We start from the raw sequence: 20,116 nt of genomic DNA, 5'->3' as shown, positions 1-20,116 counted from the left end.
TAATCATCGCAACCAGATATGCTGCCTTGCATACCCTACCCTGTAGGTGCTTTGCCCAGCCCAGCCTGCATACCTTACTCCATGTCAATTCCTGTGCTTTGCCTAATAAAAAAAATTCCTACTGGCTTTTTCCGGGAAGCCAGGAAGAGGATCCTTGAGCCTCACCTCCATTGTTTCCCTTGTGCTCAAGCAGAAGCCCTGAAATAAAAGTCCTGTCTGGGAAATCTGCTTGGCTCCGTGTTAATTTCCATTACATGGGAAACCAAAGAGCCTGTGGTCTGTAATACTAGAATAAAGACAAACAATATAGACCATGCAAGTGAACACAGGGCCCAGAAACAAACTACCATATTTGATCAAACCATCTTCAACAAGGATTTCAAGACCACTCAATGGGAAAAAGATGGTCTCTTCATTAAATGGTTTGAAAAACTGGATATCCACATGGAAAAGAATGAACCCTTATCTTGAACCATATACAAAAATTAACTCTAAATGGATTAAAGACCAAAGTATAACACCCAAAACTAAAAAACTTTTAGAAGAAAACAGATTTTCAGGACATGAGATTTGACAATGATTTATTAAATATGACACTAAAAGCACAGGCCACAGAAGCAAAAACAAATAGGACTACATCAAATGTAAAAACTTTTATGCATCAAAGGATGTAATCAACAGAGTAAAAGGCCAACCTACAGGATGGGAGAAAATATCCACAAATTATATATGTGATAAGGGATTAATATCCAGAACACAGAAAGAACTCCAACCCCCAGTGAAAATGGCTTTTATCAAAAACGCAATAATGGATGCTGGTGAGGATGTAGAGAAAGGAGAATCCTTGTACACTGTTGTTGGTGGGAATGTCAATTAGTACAGCCATTATGGAGAACATCATTGAGGTTTCTCACAAAAACTAAAAGTAGAACCACAGTATGATCCAGCAATCCCACTGCTGGGTATATATCCAGGATAAAGGAAACTAGTATATCAAAGAGATAATCTGCACTCACATGTTTATTGCAGCACTATTCACAATAGCCAAGATATGGAATTGACCTAAGTATCCATCCACAAATGAATGGACAAAGAAACTGTGCTACATATACACAATGGAGTATTATTCAGCCATTTAAAAAAAAAAGAATTAAATCTTGCCAGTTGCAACAATATAGATGGAACTGCAGAACATCACATTAAGTGAAATAAGCCAGGCACAAAAAGACAACTATCACATGTTCTCAAATGTGACAGCTTAAAAAAGGGGGGGGGGGGGGGGCTGTTCCATGGAGACAGAGAATGGAATGATGATTACCAGTAGGGAACTCATGGAGACAGAGAACAGAATGATGGTTACCAGAAGATAGAAAGGGTGGTGGTGAACGGGAGATAAACAGAGGACACAAAAATACAGTTAGAAGGAGTAAGATCTAGTGTTTGGTAGCATACAATACAGCAAATATAACAACAATTCATCATCTTATTTCAAAATAGCTAAAACAGTGGAATTAGAACGTTGCTAACACAAAGAAATAATAAATTCTAGGGGTAACGGACATCCCAATTACCCTGATTTGATCAGTACACATTGTATGTTTATATCAAAATATTACATGTACCCCATATATGTGTACAAATATTATGTATCTATAATAATTAAAAATAAACTTTTAAAAAAGGTAAATCCAAGCAAAAAATAAAAAAGAATTCCTACAACCCCCTCCCACCAAAAAAGAAGTTGATTAAAAAGTGGGCAAAGAACTGAAATAGGCATTTCTCTAAGATTACAGACAGATGGCCAAAAAGTATATGAAAGATGTTCAACATCACTAACCATCAGAGAAATGCAAATTAAAACCACAGTGAGATAACATTTCATACCCATCAGGACAGCTATTAACAAGAAAAGGGAAAACAAATGTTAGTAAGGATGTGAAGAAATTGTACACTGTCAGTGGGAATATAAAACAGTGCGGCCACTCCGGAAATAGTAATTTCTCAAAAAATTAAGGACAGAATTTCCTTATGATCTAGCAATTCCACTCTGGGTATATACCCAAAGGAACTGAAAGCAAGGTCTCAAAGAGATTTGTGTGCTCATGATCATTCACAAGAGCCAATAGGTAGATGCAACTCAAATCTCCATCAACAGACAAATGGATAAGCAAAATGTGATATATACATTCAATATATTATTCTGCCTTAAAAAGGAAATTGTGATACATGCTACAACATGAATAACCTTGAAGGCATTATGCTAAGTGAAATAAAGCCATTAACAAAGACAAATGCTGTATGATTAATTAACATGAGGTACATGAGATAAACATTAATTAACATGAGGTACTTAACAGAGAGAGTACTGTAGAACTGTGACTGGCAGGGCCTGAGGGGAGAGAGGAAATGAGGGGGTATTGTTCAACGGGTATAGACTTTCAGTTTTGCAAGATGAAAAATTCTGAGATGAGAAGTGGTAATGGTTGCGCAATAATGAGAATATACTTAAAGTCACTGAACAGTGCACTGCAAAATAACATAAATTACATGTTATATATATTTTACCGCGATTCCATCGCAGTTAAAAAGACAATAATTTTTTAAAATAATTATTCATTAAAAATCCTATTTTAAAAATCTGATAGACTATCTAAATTTATTTTATATATAATAATTTATTATCAGGAGGACTCAAGTTAACAGAGATACTGGCCTGGGTGTGATGGCTCACGCCTGTAATGCTAGCACTTTGGGAGGCTGAGGCAGGCAGATCACGAGGTCAGGAGATAGAGACCATCCTGGCTAAAAAGGTGAAACCCAGGCCGGGCGCGGTGGCTCAAGCCTGTAATCCCAGCACTTTGGGAGGCCGAGACGGGCGGATCACGAGGTCAGGAGATCGAGACCATCCCGGCTAACGCGGTGAAACCCCGTCTCTACTAAAAAAATACAAAAAACTAGCCGGGCGAGGTGGCAGGCGCCTGTAGTCCCAGTTACTCAGGAGGCTGAGGCAGGAGAATGGCGTGGGCCCAGGAGGCGGAGCTTGCAGTGAGCTGAGATCCGGCCACTGCACTCCAGCCTGGGCGACAGAGCGAGACTCCGTCTCAAAAAAAAAAAAAAAAAAAAAAAAAAAAAAAAAAAAAAAAAAAAAAAAAAAAAGGTGAAACCCCATCTCTACTAAAAATACAAAAAATTAGCCAGGCATGGTGGCGGGTGCCTGTAGTCCCAGCTACTTGGGAGGCTGAGGCAGGAGAACGGCGTGAACCCGGGAGGCAGAGGTTGTAGTGAGCCGAGATCATGCCACACTGCACTCCAGCCTGGGTGACAGAGCAAGAATCTGTCTCAAAACAAAACAAAACTAAACTAAACTAAACAAAATAAAACAAAACGAAACAAAACACCAGAGATACTGTCTGGGGCTTAGAAATCCACTGGCAGAGGTATCTAAACCAATCAGCATTTACACATAATAAATATTTCAATTTATCTGCAATCAGGATTTACATACACATAGGCTGAAATGTTTCCTGGGGTATCAAGTATTCCAATATTACTGTAGTATATTATACTATGAAAATGATTTTTACTTATCCCATTCTCTCATCCCTGCGTCAGTTTCTCCTATAGGAGAAAAGTGACAGGATAATTTTCCAACTCTTCGCAGACATCAACTACATCTAGTATATACAGACACCAAAGAGGAAAAAGAAATCCAACACAGGCCAGGTGTGGTGGCTCATGCCTATAATCCCAGCACTTTTAGGAGGCTGAGGCAGGAGGATCACTCGAGGCCAGGAGTTCAAGACCAGCCTGGGCAACATAGTGAGGCCTCACTCCTACTAAAAATTTTTAAAACATAGCTAGGCATGGTAGCACGCTCTTGTAGTCCCAGCTACCTGGGAGGGTGAGGAGGAGAATGTAAAGTGAGTCACACCATTTTTTGTTTCCCAGGGCATACAAAAGTTATGTTTACACTACACTATAGCCTATTAAGTGTACAATAGCATTATGACAATAAAAACAATGTGCCTACTTAAAAAAAATAATTGCTAACAAATAACAATCTGCTGAGCCTTTAGAAAGTCATAATCTTTTAGGTGGTGGTAAGAGGTCTTTGCCTCAATGTTGATGGCTACTGACTGATCAGGGTGATGAGTACTAAAGGCTGGGGTGGTGGTGGCAATTTCTTAAAATAAGACAACAATGAAGTTTGCCTCATCGATTGACTATTCCTTTAACAAAAGATTTCTCTGTGGCATGCAATGCTTTTGATAGCATTCTAACTGCAGAATTTTCAAAATGGGAGTCAGTCCTCTCAAATTTTGCTGCTGCTGTATCAACTAAGTTTATGTAATATTCTATATTATTCTGTAATCTTAAAAATGTGCACAGTATCTTTACCAAGAGTAGATTCCATCTCAAGAAACCACTTTCACCAGGCGTGGTGGCTCACACCTACAATCCCAGCACTTCCGGAGGCCAAGAGGGGCGGATCACAAGGTCAGGAGCTACAGATCATCCTTGCCAACACGGTGAAACCCCATTTCTACTAAAAATACAAAAAATTAGCTGGGTGTGGTGGCACATGCCTTAGTCCCAGCTACTCGGGAGGCCAAGGCAGGAGAACTGTTTGACCCCAGGAGGCAGAAGTTGCAGTGGGCTGAGATTGCACCACTGCACTCCAGAGTGGGCAGCAGAGCAAGACTGTCTCAAAAAAAAAAAAAAAAGCACTTTCTTTGCTCATAAGAAGCAACTCCTCATCCATTCAAGTTTGAGTGTAAGATGCTGCAGTAATTCAGTCACAAGTTCATACTCCACTTCTAATTCTAGTTCTCTATTTCCACCACATTTGTAACATTTGTAGTTCCTTCCTCCACTGAAGTCCTGAACCCCTCAAAGTTATCCATGGGGATTGGAATCAACTTTCTCTAAACTCCTACTCATGTTAATATTTGAACCTCCTCCCATAAATCACAAATGATTTTTCTCCCCCCAGTTAGCCTTGACGTGAAACTCAACGAATGTTCTTAATGTCATCTAGAATGGTGAATCTTTTCCAAAAGGTTTTCAATTTACCCAGATCTATCTGAGGAATGACTATGACAGCTATAGCCATATGAAAGATATTTCTTAAATAATGAGACTGGAAAATCAAAATGCCTCCTTGATCCATGGGCTGCAGAATGGACATTGTATTATTAAGCATGAGAACAACATGAATCTCCATGCACATCTCATTAGAGCTCTTGGGTGACCAGATGCACTATCAATGAGCACTGCTATTTCAAAAAGCATCTTTTTGTCCCCAAACAAGAGGTCTCAACAACATGGGCTTAAAATGTTCAGTAAACCATGCTGTAAATAAATGTGCCATCATCCAGGTTTTGTTGTTCCAATTACACAGCACAGGCAGAGTAGATTTAGCATAATTCTTAGGAGCCCTAGGATCTTTGAAATGGTAAATAAGCATTGGCTTCAACTTACAGTCACCAGTTGCATTAACCCCTAATAAGAGAGTTAGCCTATCCTTTGAAGCCAGGCATTGACATCTCTTCTCCGGCTATCAAAATCCTAGATGGTATCTTCTTCCAACAGGAGACTACATTTCATCTGAAAATATGTTGTGCAGCGTAGTCATCTGATATAGTTTAGATGTCTGTCCCCTCCAAATCCTATGTTGAAATGTGATCCCCAATGTTGGGAGTGGGGTCGAATGGGAAGTTCTCGGGTCATGGGGGCAGATTCCTCATGAATGGCTTGGTATCCTCCCCAGGGTAATGGCCTCAAGTGATATTTGGTTGTTAAAAAGTCTGGGACCTCTGTGCTCTTGCTCCCTTCTCTCTCCATGTGACTGATATGCCTGCTCCCACTCTGCCTTCTGCCATGAGTAAAAACTTCCTGAGACCACACTAAAAGCCAAGCAGATGCTGGTGCCATGCCCACACAGCTTGCAGAACCATGAGCCAAATAAGCCTCTCTTCTTTATAAATTACCCAGTCTCGGGTATTGTTTTACAGAATGCAAAATGGACCAATACACCACCTTCGTCAGTGCTCTTAGCTAAATCTTCTGGATAACTTACTGCAGCTCCTACATCAGCACTTGTTGCTTCACCTTGCCCTTTTATGTTATAGAGACAGGTTCTTTCCTTAAACCTCATGAATAAATCTCTGCTGGCTTCCAACTTTTCTCCTGCAGCTTTCTCATCTCTCTCAGCCTTCACAGAATTCAAGGCAGTTAGGGCTTGCCCTGGATTACGGTTTGGCTTAAGGGAACGTTGTAGTTAGTTTGGTCGTCTACCCAAACCACTCAAACTTTCTACATACCAGCAACTGGTTGCTTTGTTTTCCTATTATGCTTTGTGTGTTAACTAGAGGAGCACTTTTAATTTCCATCAATAACTTTTCCTTTGCATTCACAAGTTGGCTAACTGGTACAAGAGGCCTAGCTTCAGGCCTGTCTCAGCTGTCCACATGCCTTCCTCACTAAACTTAAGTACTTACAGCTTTTGGATAAAAGACGGGGAACTCTAATTTTCACTGGAACACTCAGAGGCCATTGTAAGGTTATTAATTAGCCTAATTTCAATATTGTCAGAGAATAGGAAGGCTCAGAAAGAGGGACAGAAAAGGGGAGTAGCCAGTCGGTGAAGCAGCCGGAACACACACAACATTTACTGATTAAGTTCATCATCTTATATGGCTGTGGCTTGTGGCACCCCAGAACAATTACAATAGTAATACCAAAGAGCACTGATTACCATGATAGATACAGAATTTAAAAGTTTGAAATACTGCAAGAATTACCAAAATGTAACACATACAAGGTGAGCACGTGCTAGTGGAAAAATTGCACTGATCAACTTTCTTGACATGGGATTGCTACAAACTCAATTTGTAAAAAATGCAGTATGTGCAAAGTGCAATAAAATATGTATTTATAAAATATTTAGTAAACAATTAAATTTATTTAGGACTGCCATGTTAGCTTTCCAGAATCTGACACTACTTCAACAGCAGATATATAGTCATGCACCACATAAGAACAGTCAACTAGCCTGGTGCAGTGGCTCACGCCTGTAATCCCAGCACTTTGGGAGGCTGAGGCGGGCAGATCACAAGGTCAGCAGATCGAGACCATCCTGGCTAACATGCTGAAACCCTGTCTTTACTAAAAATACAAAAACATTAGCCTGTAGCCGGGCATGGTGAGAGGCGCCTGTAGTCCCAGCTACTCGGGAGGCTGAGGCAGGAGAATGGCATGAACCCGGGAGGTGGAGCTTGCAGTGAGCCAAGATCACACCACTGCACTCCAGTCTGGGCAATAGAGCAAGACTCCATCTCAAAAAAAAAAAAGAAAAAAAAAAAAAAAAAAAACAATCAACTACAGAACACATATGCAACAGTGGTCCCATAAGATTATGAAGACACTGAAAAATCTGTATCACCTAGTGACATCATAGTCATCCTAACGCCTTAGTGCAATGTATTACTCAGGAGTCTGCAGTCATGCTGATGTAAAGAAATCCAGTGTTGCCAGTCAAATAAAAATAGAGCACATACATTTATGTATTCTATATACTATACTTGGTAATGATTAATAAATGACTATGTAACTGTTTTATGTATTTACTATACCTTTTATCACTAGAGTATACTATCCTTCCACTTACATTAAAAAAAAAAAAAAAAAAATGGCTCCCAGGTGGTGGCTCACACCTGTAATCCCAGCACTTTGAGAGGCCAACGCAGGCGGCTCACTTGAGGCCAGTTCAAGACCAGCCTAAGCAACACAGTTAGACCTCGTCTCTACAAAAAAAAATTTAAAAATTAGCTGGGCATGGTGGCACATGCCAACTACTTGGGAGGCTGAGGTTGGAGGATCGCTTGAGCCTGGAAGGTTGAGGTTGCAGTGAGCCATGATTGCGCCACTGTACTTCTGGGTAACAGAACGAGACCTTGTCTTTTAAAAAAAAAAAAAAAGTCAACTGTAAACAGCCTCAGGTAAGTCCTTCTGGAAGTATTCCAGAAGAAGGCATTGTTATCATAGGAGATGACAGCTCCATGCATGTTACTGCCTCTGAAGAGTATCCACTGGGACGAGATGTGGGGGCAGAAGGCCATGATATTGATGATACTAACTTTACGTAGGGCTAAGTTAATGTGTGCATGTCTTAATTGTAAACAAAAGTTTTAAAAGTTAAGAAAAAAAAAGTACTACAGAAAAAAGCTTAAGAGAATAAGGACATTAAAAATATTTTTGTTCAGCTATATAATCTGTTTATGTTTTAAGCTAACTATTTTAACAAGAGTAAAAAAGTTTTTTACATTTCAAAAATTTGTAAGTTACAGTAAGCGAAGGTTTATTGTTGAAGAAAAATCCTTTAGTAAATTATAACCTAAGTGAACAGTGTTTATACAAAGTTTACAATACTGTACAATAATGTTTTTAGGCCTTCAGATTCACTGACACTCACTCATTGACTCACCCACAGCAGCTTCCAGTCCTGTAAGCTTCATTTAGGATTAAGTATCCTAAACAAGCATACCATTTTTTATCTTTTATATCATATGTACCTTTTCTATGCTTACATATGTTTAGATACACAAATATTCACTATTATAATTGCCTACAGTATTCAACACAGTAACAGGCTGTGCAGGTTTGTAACCTAGGAATAGGCTACAGCCTAGGTAAGAGTAGGCTAAGTTAGTGTGAGTATACACTATGATATTTGCAGTGACAAAACTGCCTAACAATGTATTTCTCAGAATGTATCCCCATAGTTAAGCAACACATAACTGTTTTGAGAATGCACTGTCAAAATTAAGTGTAATGCCTCACAGAGTAAACATGAACTACAATTTCTCTGTAATATCTAGTAAGATCTATATTCATCGTATTGGGGAGTTTAATAAGATGTGTGAGTCACATAAGTCACTCTTATGTGACTACAGGTATTAATAAGTAGACAAAGGTCAAGGCAGACTGTAAGAAATGTCTGGCTAACATGGTGAAATCCTGTCTCTACCAAAAAGTACAAAAAATTAGCCAGGCGTGGTGGTGGGTGCCTGTAATCCCGGCTACTCAGGAGGCTGAGGCAGGAGAAATGCTTGAGGTGGAGGTTGCACGGGAGGCGGAGGTTGCAGTGAGCTGAGATCGCGCCACTGCACTCCAGCCTAGACAACAGAGCAAGACTCCACCTCAGAAAACAAAACAAAAACAAAAACAAAAACAAAAAAAAACAAGAACTGACCGGGACTTACAAGGTTTAAGATAGCAGGATTCAGATCTAAGACAAGTATGAGGCAGAAAAATGCTATCAAGTTTTTGAAGTAGGCCAGGCACGGTGGCTCACACCTGTAATCCTAAGCACTTTGGGAGGCCAAGGCAGGCAGATCGCTTCTGCTCAGGAGTCCAGTCTGGGCAAAATGGCGAAACCCCATCTCTACTAAAAAAAAAAAAAAAAAAAAAAAAAAAAAAATTAGCCCGGCCTGGTGGTCTACACCTGTAGTCCCAGCTACTTGGGGGGCTGAGGGGGGAGGATCACTTGAGCCAGGAGGTGGAGGTTGCAGTGAGCTGACATTGTGCCACTGCACTTCAGCCTGTGTAACAGAGTGAGACCTTGGCTCAAAAAAAGAAAATAAAAAAATTTTTTTTAAGTTTTTGAAGTAGGTATCAAATTGCTGCCCACATTTTGCTTCTAAATATATCAGGTGAGCTGGGGATAGGAAGGTAGGGAAATAGATGTGGGAAGAGTAAACAAGATCAGCCATGACTTGACTATTGTTGAAGCTCAGTGATGGGGAGCTGAGGGCAGCGGGTCAGCAGGGAGGGGGTTGTCATTGTACTATCCTCTTTATTTCTCTAGGTTGAAAAATTTTCCATAATAAAGTTTAGAAGTTATGCACAAACATGTGCATAACATACATGTAACAGAAAATCTTCCTTATACATTTAATAATATAATGAATAAAATAAGTGTGAGTTGACCTTGGCATAAATTCAACCTGCTACTTTCATGAAAATACAAATACACACAAACTGTACGGAGAATGAGAAACTCCACGTCTTTCACCCCTAAATTCTTCAAGTTAGTTAATCCTTACAAATATGCTCATTAGGATAGAACAGATAGTTTCTATAACCATCTTAGAAAAGATAGTCACTGTAGTTATACTAGAACTCTCTAACCAAAAGGAAACAAATCTCATAACCAGGAAACAGAGGGGGAAAAAAACAGAAAAAGAAAAGCCAGAGTCCCTTTCACCGGCCAGAAAAGAAAGTAACACAGAGGCAGTCAGCTTAGAGATCTGCCAGATAAAACCTCAAGATGGCTGCTGGTAATATATTTAAAAGCAATCTTGAAAAGTACAGATATTAAAACGTTAGTTACTCTAATAAAAGTGGACATTCAAAGAATACATCTAGTTGAACATTACTAAGAAAAATTAGATTTGCCATTTCTCTAAAATAAAAACCATTCTTTCAGGGCCATTTCATTATCACTATTTTTTACTATGGACAGATCAGGCAGGGAGATGTTGCTAAGCACACCAAAATTAACAGGGCATATATCCAAATCAATTATTTATTTGAGACTTTAACACAGGACTACAAAAAGTTTGTAATTATGTATTTCAAAACATGTAGTGAAAGAAAAAATATTTATACTGAAAGAAACATACACAGAGATAAGTTGGGCTTCATCAAAATCTAAAACTTGTGCTTTAAAGGATAGGACTGGCTTTGCACTGTGTCTCATGCTGGTAATCCCAGCACTTTGGGAGGCCGAGGCGGGTGGATTATCCGAGGTCAGGACTTTGAGACCAGCCTGGTCAACATGGTGAAACCCCGTCTCTACTAAAAATACAAAAAAATTGGCCAGGTACAGGGGCACACGCCTGTAATCCCAGCTACTTGGGAGGCTGAGGAAGAAGAATCACTTGAACCTGGCAGGCAGAGGTTGCAGTGAGCCAAGATCCAAGATGGCGCCACTGCACTCCAGCCTGGTGACAGAGTGAGACTCTGTCTCAAAACAAAAACAAAAACAAAAACAAAAGGGCCAGGCGCAGTCGCTCAAGCCTGTAATCCCAGCACTTTGGGAGGCTGAGGTGGGCGGATCACGAGGTCAGAAGATTGAGACCATCCTGGCTAACATGATGAAATCCCATCTCTACTAAAAACATAAAAAATTAGCCAGGCGCAGTGGCGGGCGCCTGTAGTTCCAGCTACTTGGGAGGCTGAGGCAGGAGAATGGCAAGAACCCAGGAGGCGGAGTTTGCAGTGAGCCAAGATAGCAGGCTGGGGAACAGAGCAAGATTCCATCTCAAAAAATAAATAAATAAATAAATAAATAAATAAACGCTGATAAAGGCCGGGCGCGGTGGCTCAAGCCTGTAATCCCAGCACTTTGGGAGGCCGAGACGGGTGGATCGCGAGGTCAGGAGATCGAGACTCAACCTAGCTAACACGGCGAAACCCCGTCTCTACTAAAAAATACAAAAAACTAGCCGGGCGAGTTGGCGGGCGCCTGTAGTCCCAGCTACTTGGGAGGCTGAGGCAGGAGAATGGCGTAAACCCGGGAGGCGGAGCTTGCAGTGAGCTGAGATCCGGCCACTGCACTCCAGCCTGGGCGACAGAGCGAGACTCCGTCTCAAAACAAAACAAAACAAAAAAAAAAAAAAAAAAAAAAAAAAAAAAAAATAAACGCTGATAAAAAAAAAAGATACCCAATTTGAACCTGATTATCATCCTCCTCCCACACGGTTTACGTACTGCCTGATTAGATTTACCATAAATAGGTAATATATTCAAAATTAGGGCATGAAAACCTATCATTCATGACAAAATATCCACATTTTACTTACCTTCTGTATTACTGACTGCTGGCTCAGGTGTGATTCTCCCATCAGTAATATTAGAGCTCTCCTCATCGGCATATATCAGATGGTCCTCTTTATTTTCCGGCCAGCGTGGAACCTCACTTGTGTCTGTTGAACAGCTGCATACATCTTCATTCTTGTTGAAGTATCTTTGTAGCCACCCTGGCACAATATTCTTAACAGACTCTGTAACCCTGCTAAGAATGCCCTATTGGGGAAAAAAATGTATTATGACAGTTTTAGAAACTTATCTTTTTAAAGTAAGTACCTACTTACTGAAAGCCAGGCCAAGCAAAACACAAAGGTGTCCAACAAGTTTGCTAAAATTCAGTTACTACAGTTACTGCTAACATAACGGTTTTTACAAATTCTACAGATGTGAAATTCTTTCTTCTATATGCATACACAAGCCAATAATTGTCCCAAATGGCTGTATTATTCTAATCCTTTAAAAAAAACCCAAAAGGCCATCAAATACGCAATACCGAGCATAGATTTACTAATATGTAATACATGTTTTAATCCCAGAGAAAAGGCATCCATTTTTTCCCAGTATGTTAAAACAAACACAAACAACACTTTCAATAGCTTTCTCAAGCAATTATTTTACTGTACATTCTTTAAGAAAAATAAAAATTCAGACAAGTAGAAATATAAGAGTTAAAAAAAAAAAAAAACCAAAAAAACAGGAACTAACACAATCTGGCCAAGTGAGGGGGCTCATGCCTGTAACCCTAGCACTTTGTCGGGGCTGAGGTGGGCAGATCACCTGAGGTCGGGAGTATGAGACCAGCTTGACCAATATGGAGAAACTCCGTCTCTACTAAAAGTACAAAAAATTAGCTGGGCATGGTAGCGCATGCCTATAATCCCAGCTACTCAGGAGGCTGAGGCAGGAGAATCGCTTAAACCTGGGAGACAGAGGTTACAGGGAGCCCAGATTGCACCACGGCACTCTAACCGGGACAAGAAGAGCAAAACTCCATCTCCAAAAAAAAAAAAAAAAAAAAAAAATTAATCCAACAAAAATAAACTCAAGAAACAACCTTTTCTGATGCTGAAATTTCACTACAGCAAATGTTGACTGAAAATCTCAGTGATTAATTTTATTATGGTAACTTTTTTTTGTTGTTGTTGTTGAGACGGAGTTTTGCAATAAGAGCAAAACTCCCAGGCTGGAGGGCAATGGCGTGATCTCGGCTCACCACAACCTCCGCCTCCTGAGTTCAAGTGATTTTCCTGCCTCAGCCTCCCGAGTACCTGGGACTACAGGCATGAGCCACCACACCCAGCTAATTTTGGATTTTTGGTAGAGACGGGGTTTCTCCATGTTGTTCAGGCTGGTCTTGAACTCCCGGCCTCAGGTGATCTGCCCGCCTCCGCCTCCCAAAGTGCTGGGATTACAGGCATAAGCCCCCGTGCCCAGCTATTATGGTAACTTTTAAAAGAAGGAAGGGAAAGTAATGTGGTATAATAGCTATCAGTATTATTTTTATTGTAGTTTGGCTATGTACCAGATACTATTCTAAGCAATTTATACATATTATTCAGTTTAATCCTCACCATAACTTTATGAACTAATATTCCCACCTTACGGATAAAAGAGAGATAATGAAGTTAAATAACTTGCCCAAATTACAAACACAACTACCACAGTATATCTAAGATAGAGTACAAGTATGGGCTTTGGGATTGCCAGGACCTTTGAAGACGTCCCTGTACTTGGATTTACTCTAGGTAAAATAAGAATACCTCTGCCTCCTATTATTTATAGTAATTATAATGAAAATCAAATGAAATAATGTGAAGGCATGTATCAATTTACAAGGTATAATAGAAACATACTGAAAACTTTTTTACTAACAAGGAAAAAAGCTGGCAATAGACAAACTGCGGTAAGGTAACCAATTTTAGGCAACAATTTCTTTCACAAAGCAGATTTAGTAGGGTGTCAGAGAAAGAGTCAAAGAAAGGAAAAAAATGACTCAGTAGGTACAGAAAACAATAAAGTCAAGGCAGAATATATAAATCTACCTAGAAGGGAAACTCAAGATAGAGGCCTTAAAATATCCTGCTAACAAAAAAATGGAAGATACTTCTGATATAGGCACTTGAATAGTAATGTCCTTACTATTTGAAAAGGTATATAGGTAACAACTGAGAAGCATGTAATTATTTTTCCATGTATTGTGCAAATTTTCAACAGATCTACAAGTAAGCTCTCTATCAAACACATGAAGCCAAGTTCTAGAACACTAACTACTGAACAACATAAATTCACTGTTCCCTTTTTCTTTGCTAATATTACAGTATTAGTTACTATGGAAAGAAAGACTATATACCTATATCCAATATTTAATATTTGTAAAAACACACCTAATACCAGTTATTTATCCCATTTCCATACTTCAAGACTTGAAAGTGTTTACAAACTATAATACAGTTAAAGACAGACTTAACGCTGGGCGCGGTGGCTCATGCCTATAATCTCAGCACTTTGAGAGGCTGAGGCAGGTGGATCACTTGCAGTCAGGAGTTCGAGACCAGCCTGACCAACATGGTGAAATCCCATCTCTACTAAAAATACAAAAAGTTAGCTGGGCGTGGTGCCAGGTACTTGTAATCCCAGTTACCAGAGAGGCTGAGGCAGGAGAATTGCTTGAACCTGGGAGGTAGAGGTTGCAGTGAGCCAAGATCGGGCCACTGCACCCCAGCCTGGGCGACAGAGCGAGACTCCAGCTCAGAAAAAAACAAAAAAAAGACTTAAAAACAAAGACATACTTGATATAGGTGACAGGCTAGCTAATGCACTACAGCAAGAATTTTTTTTTTTTTTTCCAGAGACCTGTGTCACACCAGATAAGAGTGCAATAGCACGTGATCATGGCCCACTGCAGCCTCAAACTCCTGGGCTCAAGTAATCTTCTCGTCTCAGCCTTCCAAGTAGCTAGGACTACAGGCCAACTACCACATCCAGCTATAGCAATTATAGAATTTAAGGCAGATTTAAAAAATTTTTGTGGACTTCCAGTACGGTGTTTAGCTACTAAAAGTATCAGAGATTCCTGTGATCCCTATCCATCTAAGGCAAGTATAGAACAACTTTAAATTGGCGTCACACTCACTCATAGATCCCTTATGTGGCAGCATCAGGTATCTTCAAAAATAATTAGAAGACAAAACTGTTCAAAGTGGATATAATAAAGCTCATTCACTAAAATACATGAACTTTGCTTACAGACATATTTTCTATACTAAAATTTAACCAATTTATCTAGTCTCAGCCCAGAAAAGCTTAATACGGGAACAGCGAGACAGAGACATTACTAGTGGCACAGAGAATGACAGCATGAAGAGTAAAAAGGGATGCAGATTATATTAGCTGGAAGTGTGGCACAGGCCTGCAGTCTTAGCTACTTGGGAGGCTGAGACAGGAGAATCACTTGAGCCTAGGAATTCAAGGTTGCAGTGAGCTATGATTGTACCACTGCACTCCAGCCTGGGTGACAGAGACCCTGTCTCTAAAAACAAAGACAAAAAGAAAGGAGGGAGGAAGGGAAGAAGGAAGGAAAATAAAACTGACCTGGAACCAGAATGAAAGAATCAACATCCTTGCATTTCAAGACCCAAATATACCTTTGCAGGTTAAATGACCCTAAGTCATTAAGAAAAAGTTAAATTAAGCTTAATATAATTGAGTAGTCCTCAAAGTGTGATCCCTTTTTAGCAGTATTATCAGCATCATCCCAGGTCCTTCTCCAGTCCTACTAAAGGATAAACTCCAGAGGTAGGTCCCACCTGTTTTATCAAGCCCTCTGAAGTGATTCTAATATTGGAAATCAGATACATTTCAGGAAATTAAGATACATTTTAGAGAAGCCCCTCCAAAACAGATGAATAAAATTGTACATTCTTGAAAGGCTTAATCTTCAGTTATCTAGAAAAAATATACATGTGGAGCACTAGTCGGATAATATTTAAGATTATAATGAAAACATTCTAAAGTGAATCAAACAAATCTTACAGACCATTTTAGACTGTGCTAAATACACAGAGTTCATAAAACTGTGTTCCCAGTGTCTCCCAAACTTTAGCCATGATTTTCACCTGTACTGTTTTCCTCTGAATCCACTCACTTGGATTTAAAGTTTTTCTTTAAATCTACTCACTTTTCTTAAAATGTAGCTTTTTCCTACACACACACACACACACACACACGCATACTTATAAAATCACAGATTTGACACTGTGCTAGTATCCACTTGTCCTTTTCTCAGCCCATTCTTGATAGGCTGTTTCTATGGACTGCACTACCAACTGGTTTCTGGTAAGACTGCCCCATGAAAGATATTAGACAACACTAGATATTAGAGAATGGGAGTAAAAGGAGGTCTTTCTTCTGTGCTCCTCCCTGCTTAAATCTTGTTCCATCTCCAAAACTACCATTCCAGCACCCCTCCACTCCAGTTACAGCATTTCTTCCCTTTATTCCTCCAGTCCTAGAGAAGGTAGTAGCGTTCTGCTGTTGGTCTCTGGGTATCCTGCTATCCTGTATTTATTCCATTAACCACCAGCATATCTCTAAGTAGACCCTTTTTAAAGATATTTCCTTTGAGGCCAGGCACAATGGCTCATGCCTGTAATCCCAGCACTTTGGGAGGCCGAGGCGGGCAGATCACTTGAGGTCAGGAGCTGAGACCAGCCTGGCCAACATGGTGAAACCCCAGTTCTACTAAAAATACAAAAATTAGCCCGGTGTGGTGGCACACTCCTGTAATCCCAGCCACTAGGAAGGCTGAGGCAGAAAAATCGCTTGAACCCGGGAGGCAGAGGTTGCAGTGAGCTGAGATCGTGCCACTGCACTCCAGCCCGTAATCCCAGCACTCCCAAATTGCGCGACCACCGCGTCCGGCCTAACACTTCTCCAGTAGAAATCTGCATGGCCTCTTTACTTTTTCAGGTCTTTGCTTATATAATGGGATACTCATCTCATTTTGCTTCCCAGCCTTATTTTTTATTAGAAATTTTCTTCTGTATTTTTTCAAAATTGGGTATCCTATTCCACCAACTTTATTGATAGCACTGAATCACCATATTACATGTTTACGTGTTACATATTATGTTTACTTGTTTGCTTGTCTCCCTTAGAATATAAGCTCCACGAGGGCAGGAACTTGTTCACTGCTGTATCCTGTGTATTTAATGCTTGACATGTGGTATGTGATCAATAAGTATTGATTGAATGAGAAGAGTAATGTTTGCCTTTACTTCCATGAGTTAGTATAGATTCTAAAATATTCACCAGGATAAAGACCCTTTTCTGGTCCATTTATGTACTGTTTTACAGAGATGAAGGTTGGGAAAAAGAAATAAAGGATAGGAGCTGCGCGCGGTGGCTCACACCTATAATCCCAGCATTTTGGGAGGCCGACGCGGGCGGATCACCTGAGGTCAAGAGTTCAAGACCAGCCTGGCCAACATGGTGAAACCCTGTCTCTACAAAAATACAAAATTTAGCTGGGCGTGATGGTGGTGCCTGTAATCCCAGCTACTCGGGAGGCTGAGGGGGAAGAATCGCTTGAACCTGGGAGGCGGAGATTGCAGTAAGCCAAGATCATGCCATTGCACTCCAGCCTGGGCGACAGAGCGAGACTCCATCTCACCAAAAAAAAAAGAAAAAAAGAGAAATAAAGGATGGGGCTGGGGCCACAGTGGCTCACTACTGTAATCCCAGCACTTTGGGAGGCTGAAGTGGGAGAATCATGAGGCCAGAAGTTCAAGACCAGCCTGGCCAACATAGTGAAACCCCGTCTCTACTAAAAATACAAAAAAACATTAACCAGGCATGGTGGCAGGCACCTGTAGACCCAGCTACTTAGAAGGCTGAGGCAGGAGAATCGCTTGAACCCGGGAGGCAGAGGTTGCAGTGAGCCGAGTTCACGCCACTGCACTCCAGCCTGAGCAACAAAGCGAGACTCTGTCTCAAGGAAAAAAAAAAAAAGAGAGAGAAGTTTTATGGACTGAACAAACAAAAAGGTGCTAAGACCCAAATACAGGCGTGTCCTCGGAACATGCAATTCAAGCTTCTGGTAACCTTATCAATAAATGCAAAATCTAATGAAACTTAAAATAGCTTTAAATCTTGCAAAATTCCCTTTAAATTGTGTGCATACTCATGTGTGACAATCTGTGTAATCTTCAGTTCTGTAGTTTATATATCTAGTCACTTATAAAAGGACTAAACCAGTGGTTTTCAAAGTGTAGTTCTCAGATCAGCAGCATTGGTGTAGCCTACGAGCTGGTTAGAAAGGCAAATTTATTTTAATAAGCTCTTGCAGTTGATTCTTCTGCAAATTAATGTTTGAGAACCACTGTACTAAAACCATCAAAAATTCAGTGACCTGTTATTCTAATTAAGGCCTTGGTAAACATAACCACCATTATAAGCTTAACTACAACAGAATCTTACCTAAAAGACCACCCTATTTTAATGATTATCTTATTGTCTACCAAACACATATTTATAAACATCTTTTAAATATCAACTCTGAAAAATCAATGAGAGGTTAACATAAAAGCTTACCTTCGGGTTGATTTTATTTCCACTGTTAAAGATTTACACAGAATCTGTGTTTATGATACACAGCCAACTACCAGACATTAGAAATGTTTTAAAAACTACTTGGGAAAAGAAATCTTATGCACAGTATAGGAAAGGAAACTATCAAGAGATAAAGGGGTCCAGGCGTGGTGGCTCACGCCTGTAATCCCAGCACTTTGGGAGGCCAAGGTGGGCGGATCATGAGGTCAGGAGATCGAGACCATCCTGGCTAACATAGTGAAACCCTATCTCTACTAAAAACATAAAAAATTATCTGGGCATGGTGGTGGGCGCCTGTAGTCCCAGCTACTCGCGAGGCTGAGGCGGGACAATGGCGTGAACCGAGGAGGTGGAGCTTGCAGAGAGCTGAGATTGTGCCACTGCACTTCAGCCTGGGCAACAGAGACTCCATCTCAAAAAAAAAAAAACCAAAAACAAAACAAAAAAAAAATTAAGATTTAAAAACAAAATAGTAAAACCAAAAAAATCCAAGGGAGAAACTGAAGTACGCCAAGTAAAGGTCCACAGTAAGACGTACTCACTCAAGTCTCACTCTACCACATCAATGTCCTGTCTTCTTTCAGAGGCTCCAGCAGTAAGCCTAACTCTTGATGTAAGTTTTGCTGCAGAAAACTTTCTCTGACCTTCCAAATCTTGGGACAGCCACTCCCTTATATGTACCAGTGGTGCCCTGTAATTCCTACATGAGAGCAGTTTGTCAAAGAGGATGGTGATTACAGTCTGTCCATGGACTCCACTATAGCATCAGTTCTGTGGAAGCAGGCACCAGGTAGACACAGTGAATAGAATCACTGGTGCATGGGTTTAATTTCTCTACAGCTGCACTGCTCAACCAACACCTTATTACCATATGTGACTATTCTGGGGCAAGCTACTTTGGAGGCTCAGGTGTGAGAATCACTTAAGCCTAGGAGTTCAAATCTAGCCTGGGACTGAAGGTCTGTTTTTTTTCTTTTCTTTTTTTGAGATGGAGTCTTGCTCTGTCACCCAGGCTGGAAAGAAAAGGTGCCATCTTGGCTCACTCTAACCTCTGCCTCTCGGGTTTTGCCTCAGCCTCCTGAGTAGCTGGGATTACAGGCGCCTGCCACCAAGCTTGGCTAATTTTTGTATTTTTAGTAGAGACAGAGTTTCACCATGTTGGCCAGGCTGGTCTCGAACTCCTTACCTCAGGCAATCCACCCGCCTCAGCCTCCCAAAGTGCTGGGATTACAGGCGTGAGCCGCCACTGCACCCGGTCAAAAGTACATTTTCTGAGGTAAGTTTCTTAAAAGAACACTAACAATTCTAGAATTCAAAGGTAAGAAATACATTTACTTGGTATAACAGTTTTATATGTGGCAATTATCTTTTTTGTTGCCACATTAATATCCTTTCCCCCAAAACACAACTTGTGAAGCTATCTAAAAAACAAAGAGAAACTGAAGCATCCTCTGGAAGTATAAATACCACAAAGTCAATTAAAGAAAGAGAAACATAACAGTAGCTAAGGAAGCAAAATTAATGAAGGACTTAGAAAAATCAACAAAAAATGGCATTAAAATCTTAAAAAAAGGCCAGGCGTGGTGGCTTACGCCTGTAATCCCAGCACTTTGGGAGGCCGAGGCCGGTGGAT

The 20,116-nt window shown here is 40.4% G+C and overlaps 1 protein-coding gene across 3 annotated transcripts in view; it reads right to left on the bottom strand.

Annotated features, from left to right (window-relative positions):
• NUP153 (nucleoporin 153) overlaps window positions 1–20,116 on the bottom strand; it is a 94,611-nt gene that overhangs the window by 64,515 nt on the left and 9,980 nt on the right. For all 3 annotated transcript variants that reach the window (XM_030928447.1, XM_030928449.1, XM_030928448.1), the window contains exon 2: window positions 11,868–12,090. In XM_030928447.1, the coding sequence (XP_030784307.1) occupies window positions 11,868–12,090 (223 nt within the window). The remainder of the gene's footprint in view (window positions 1–11,867; window positions 12,091–20,116) is intronic.

Source organism: Rhinopithecus roxellana, chromosome 4 (genome assembly GCF_007565055.1).
Source record: "Rhinopithecus roxellana isolate Shanxi Qingling chromosome 4, ASM756505v1, whole genome shotgun sequence".
Taxonomy (NCBI): domain Eukaryota; kingdom Metazoa; phylum Chordata; class Mammalia; order Primates; family Cercopithecidae; genus Rhinopithecus; species Rhinopithecus roxellana.
This window is presented reverse-complemented; position numbering and strand designations above follow the sequence as displayed.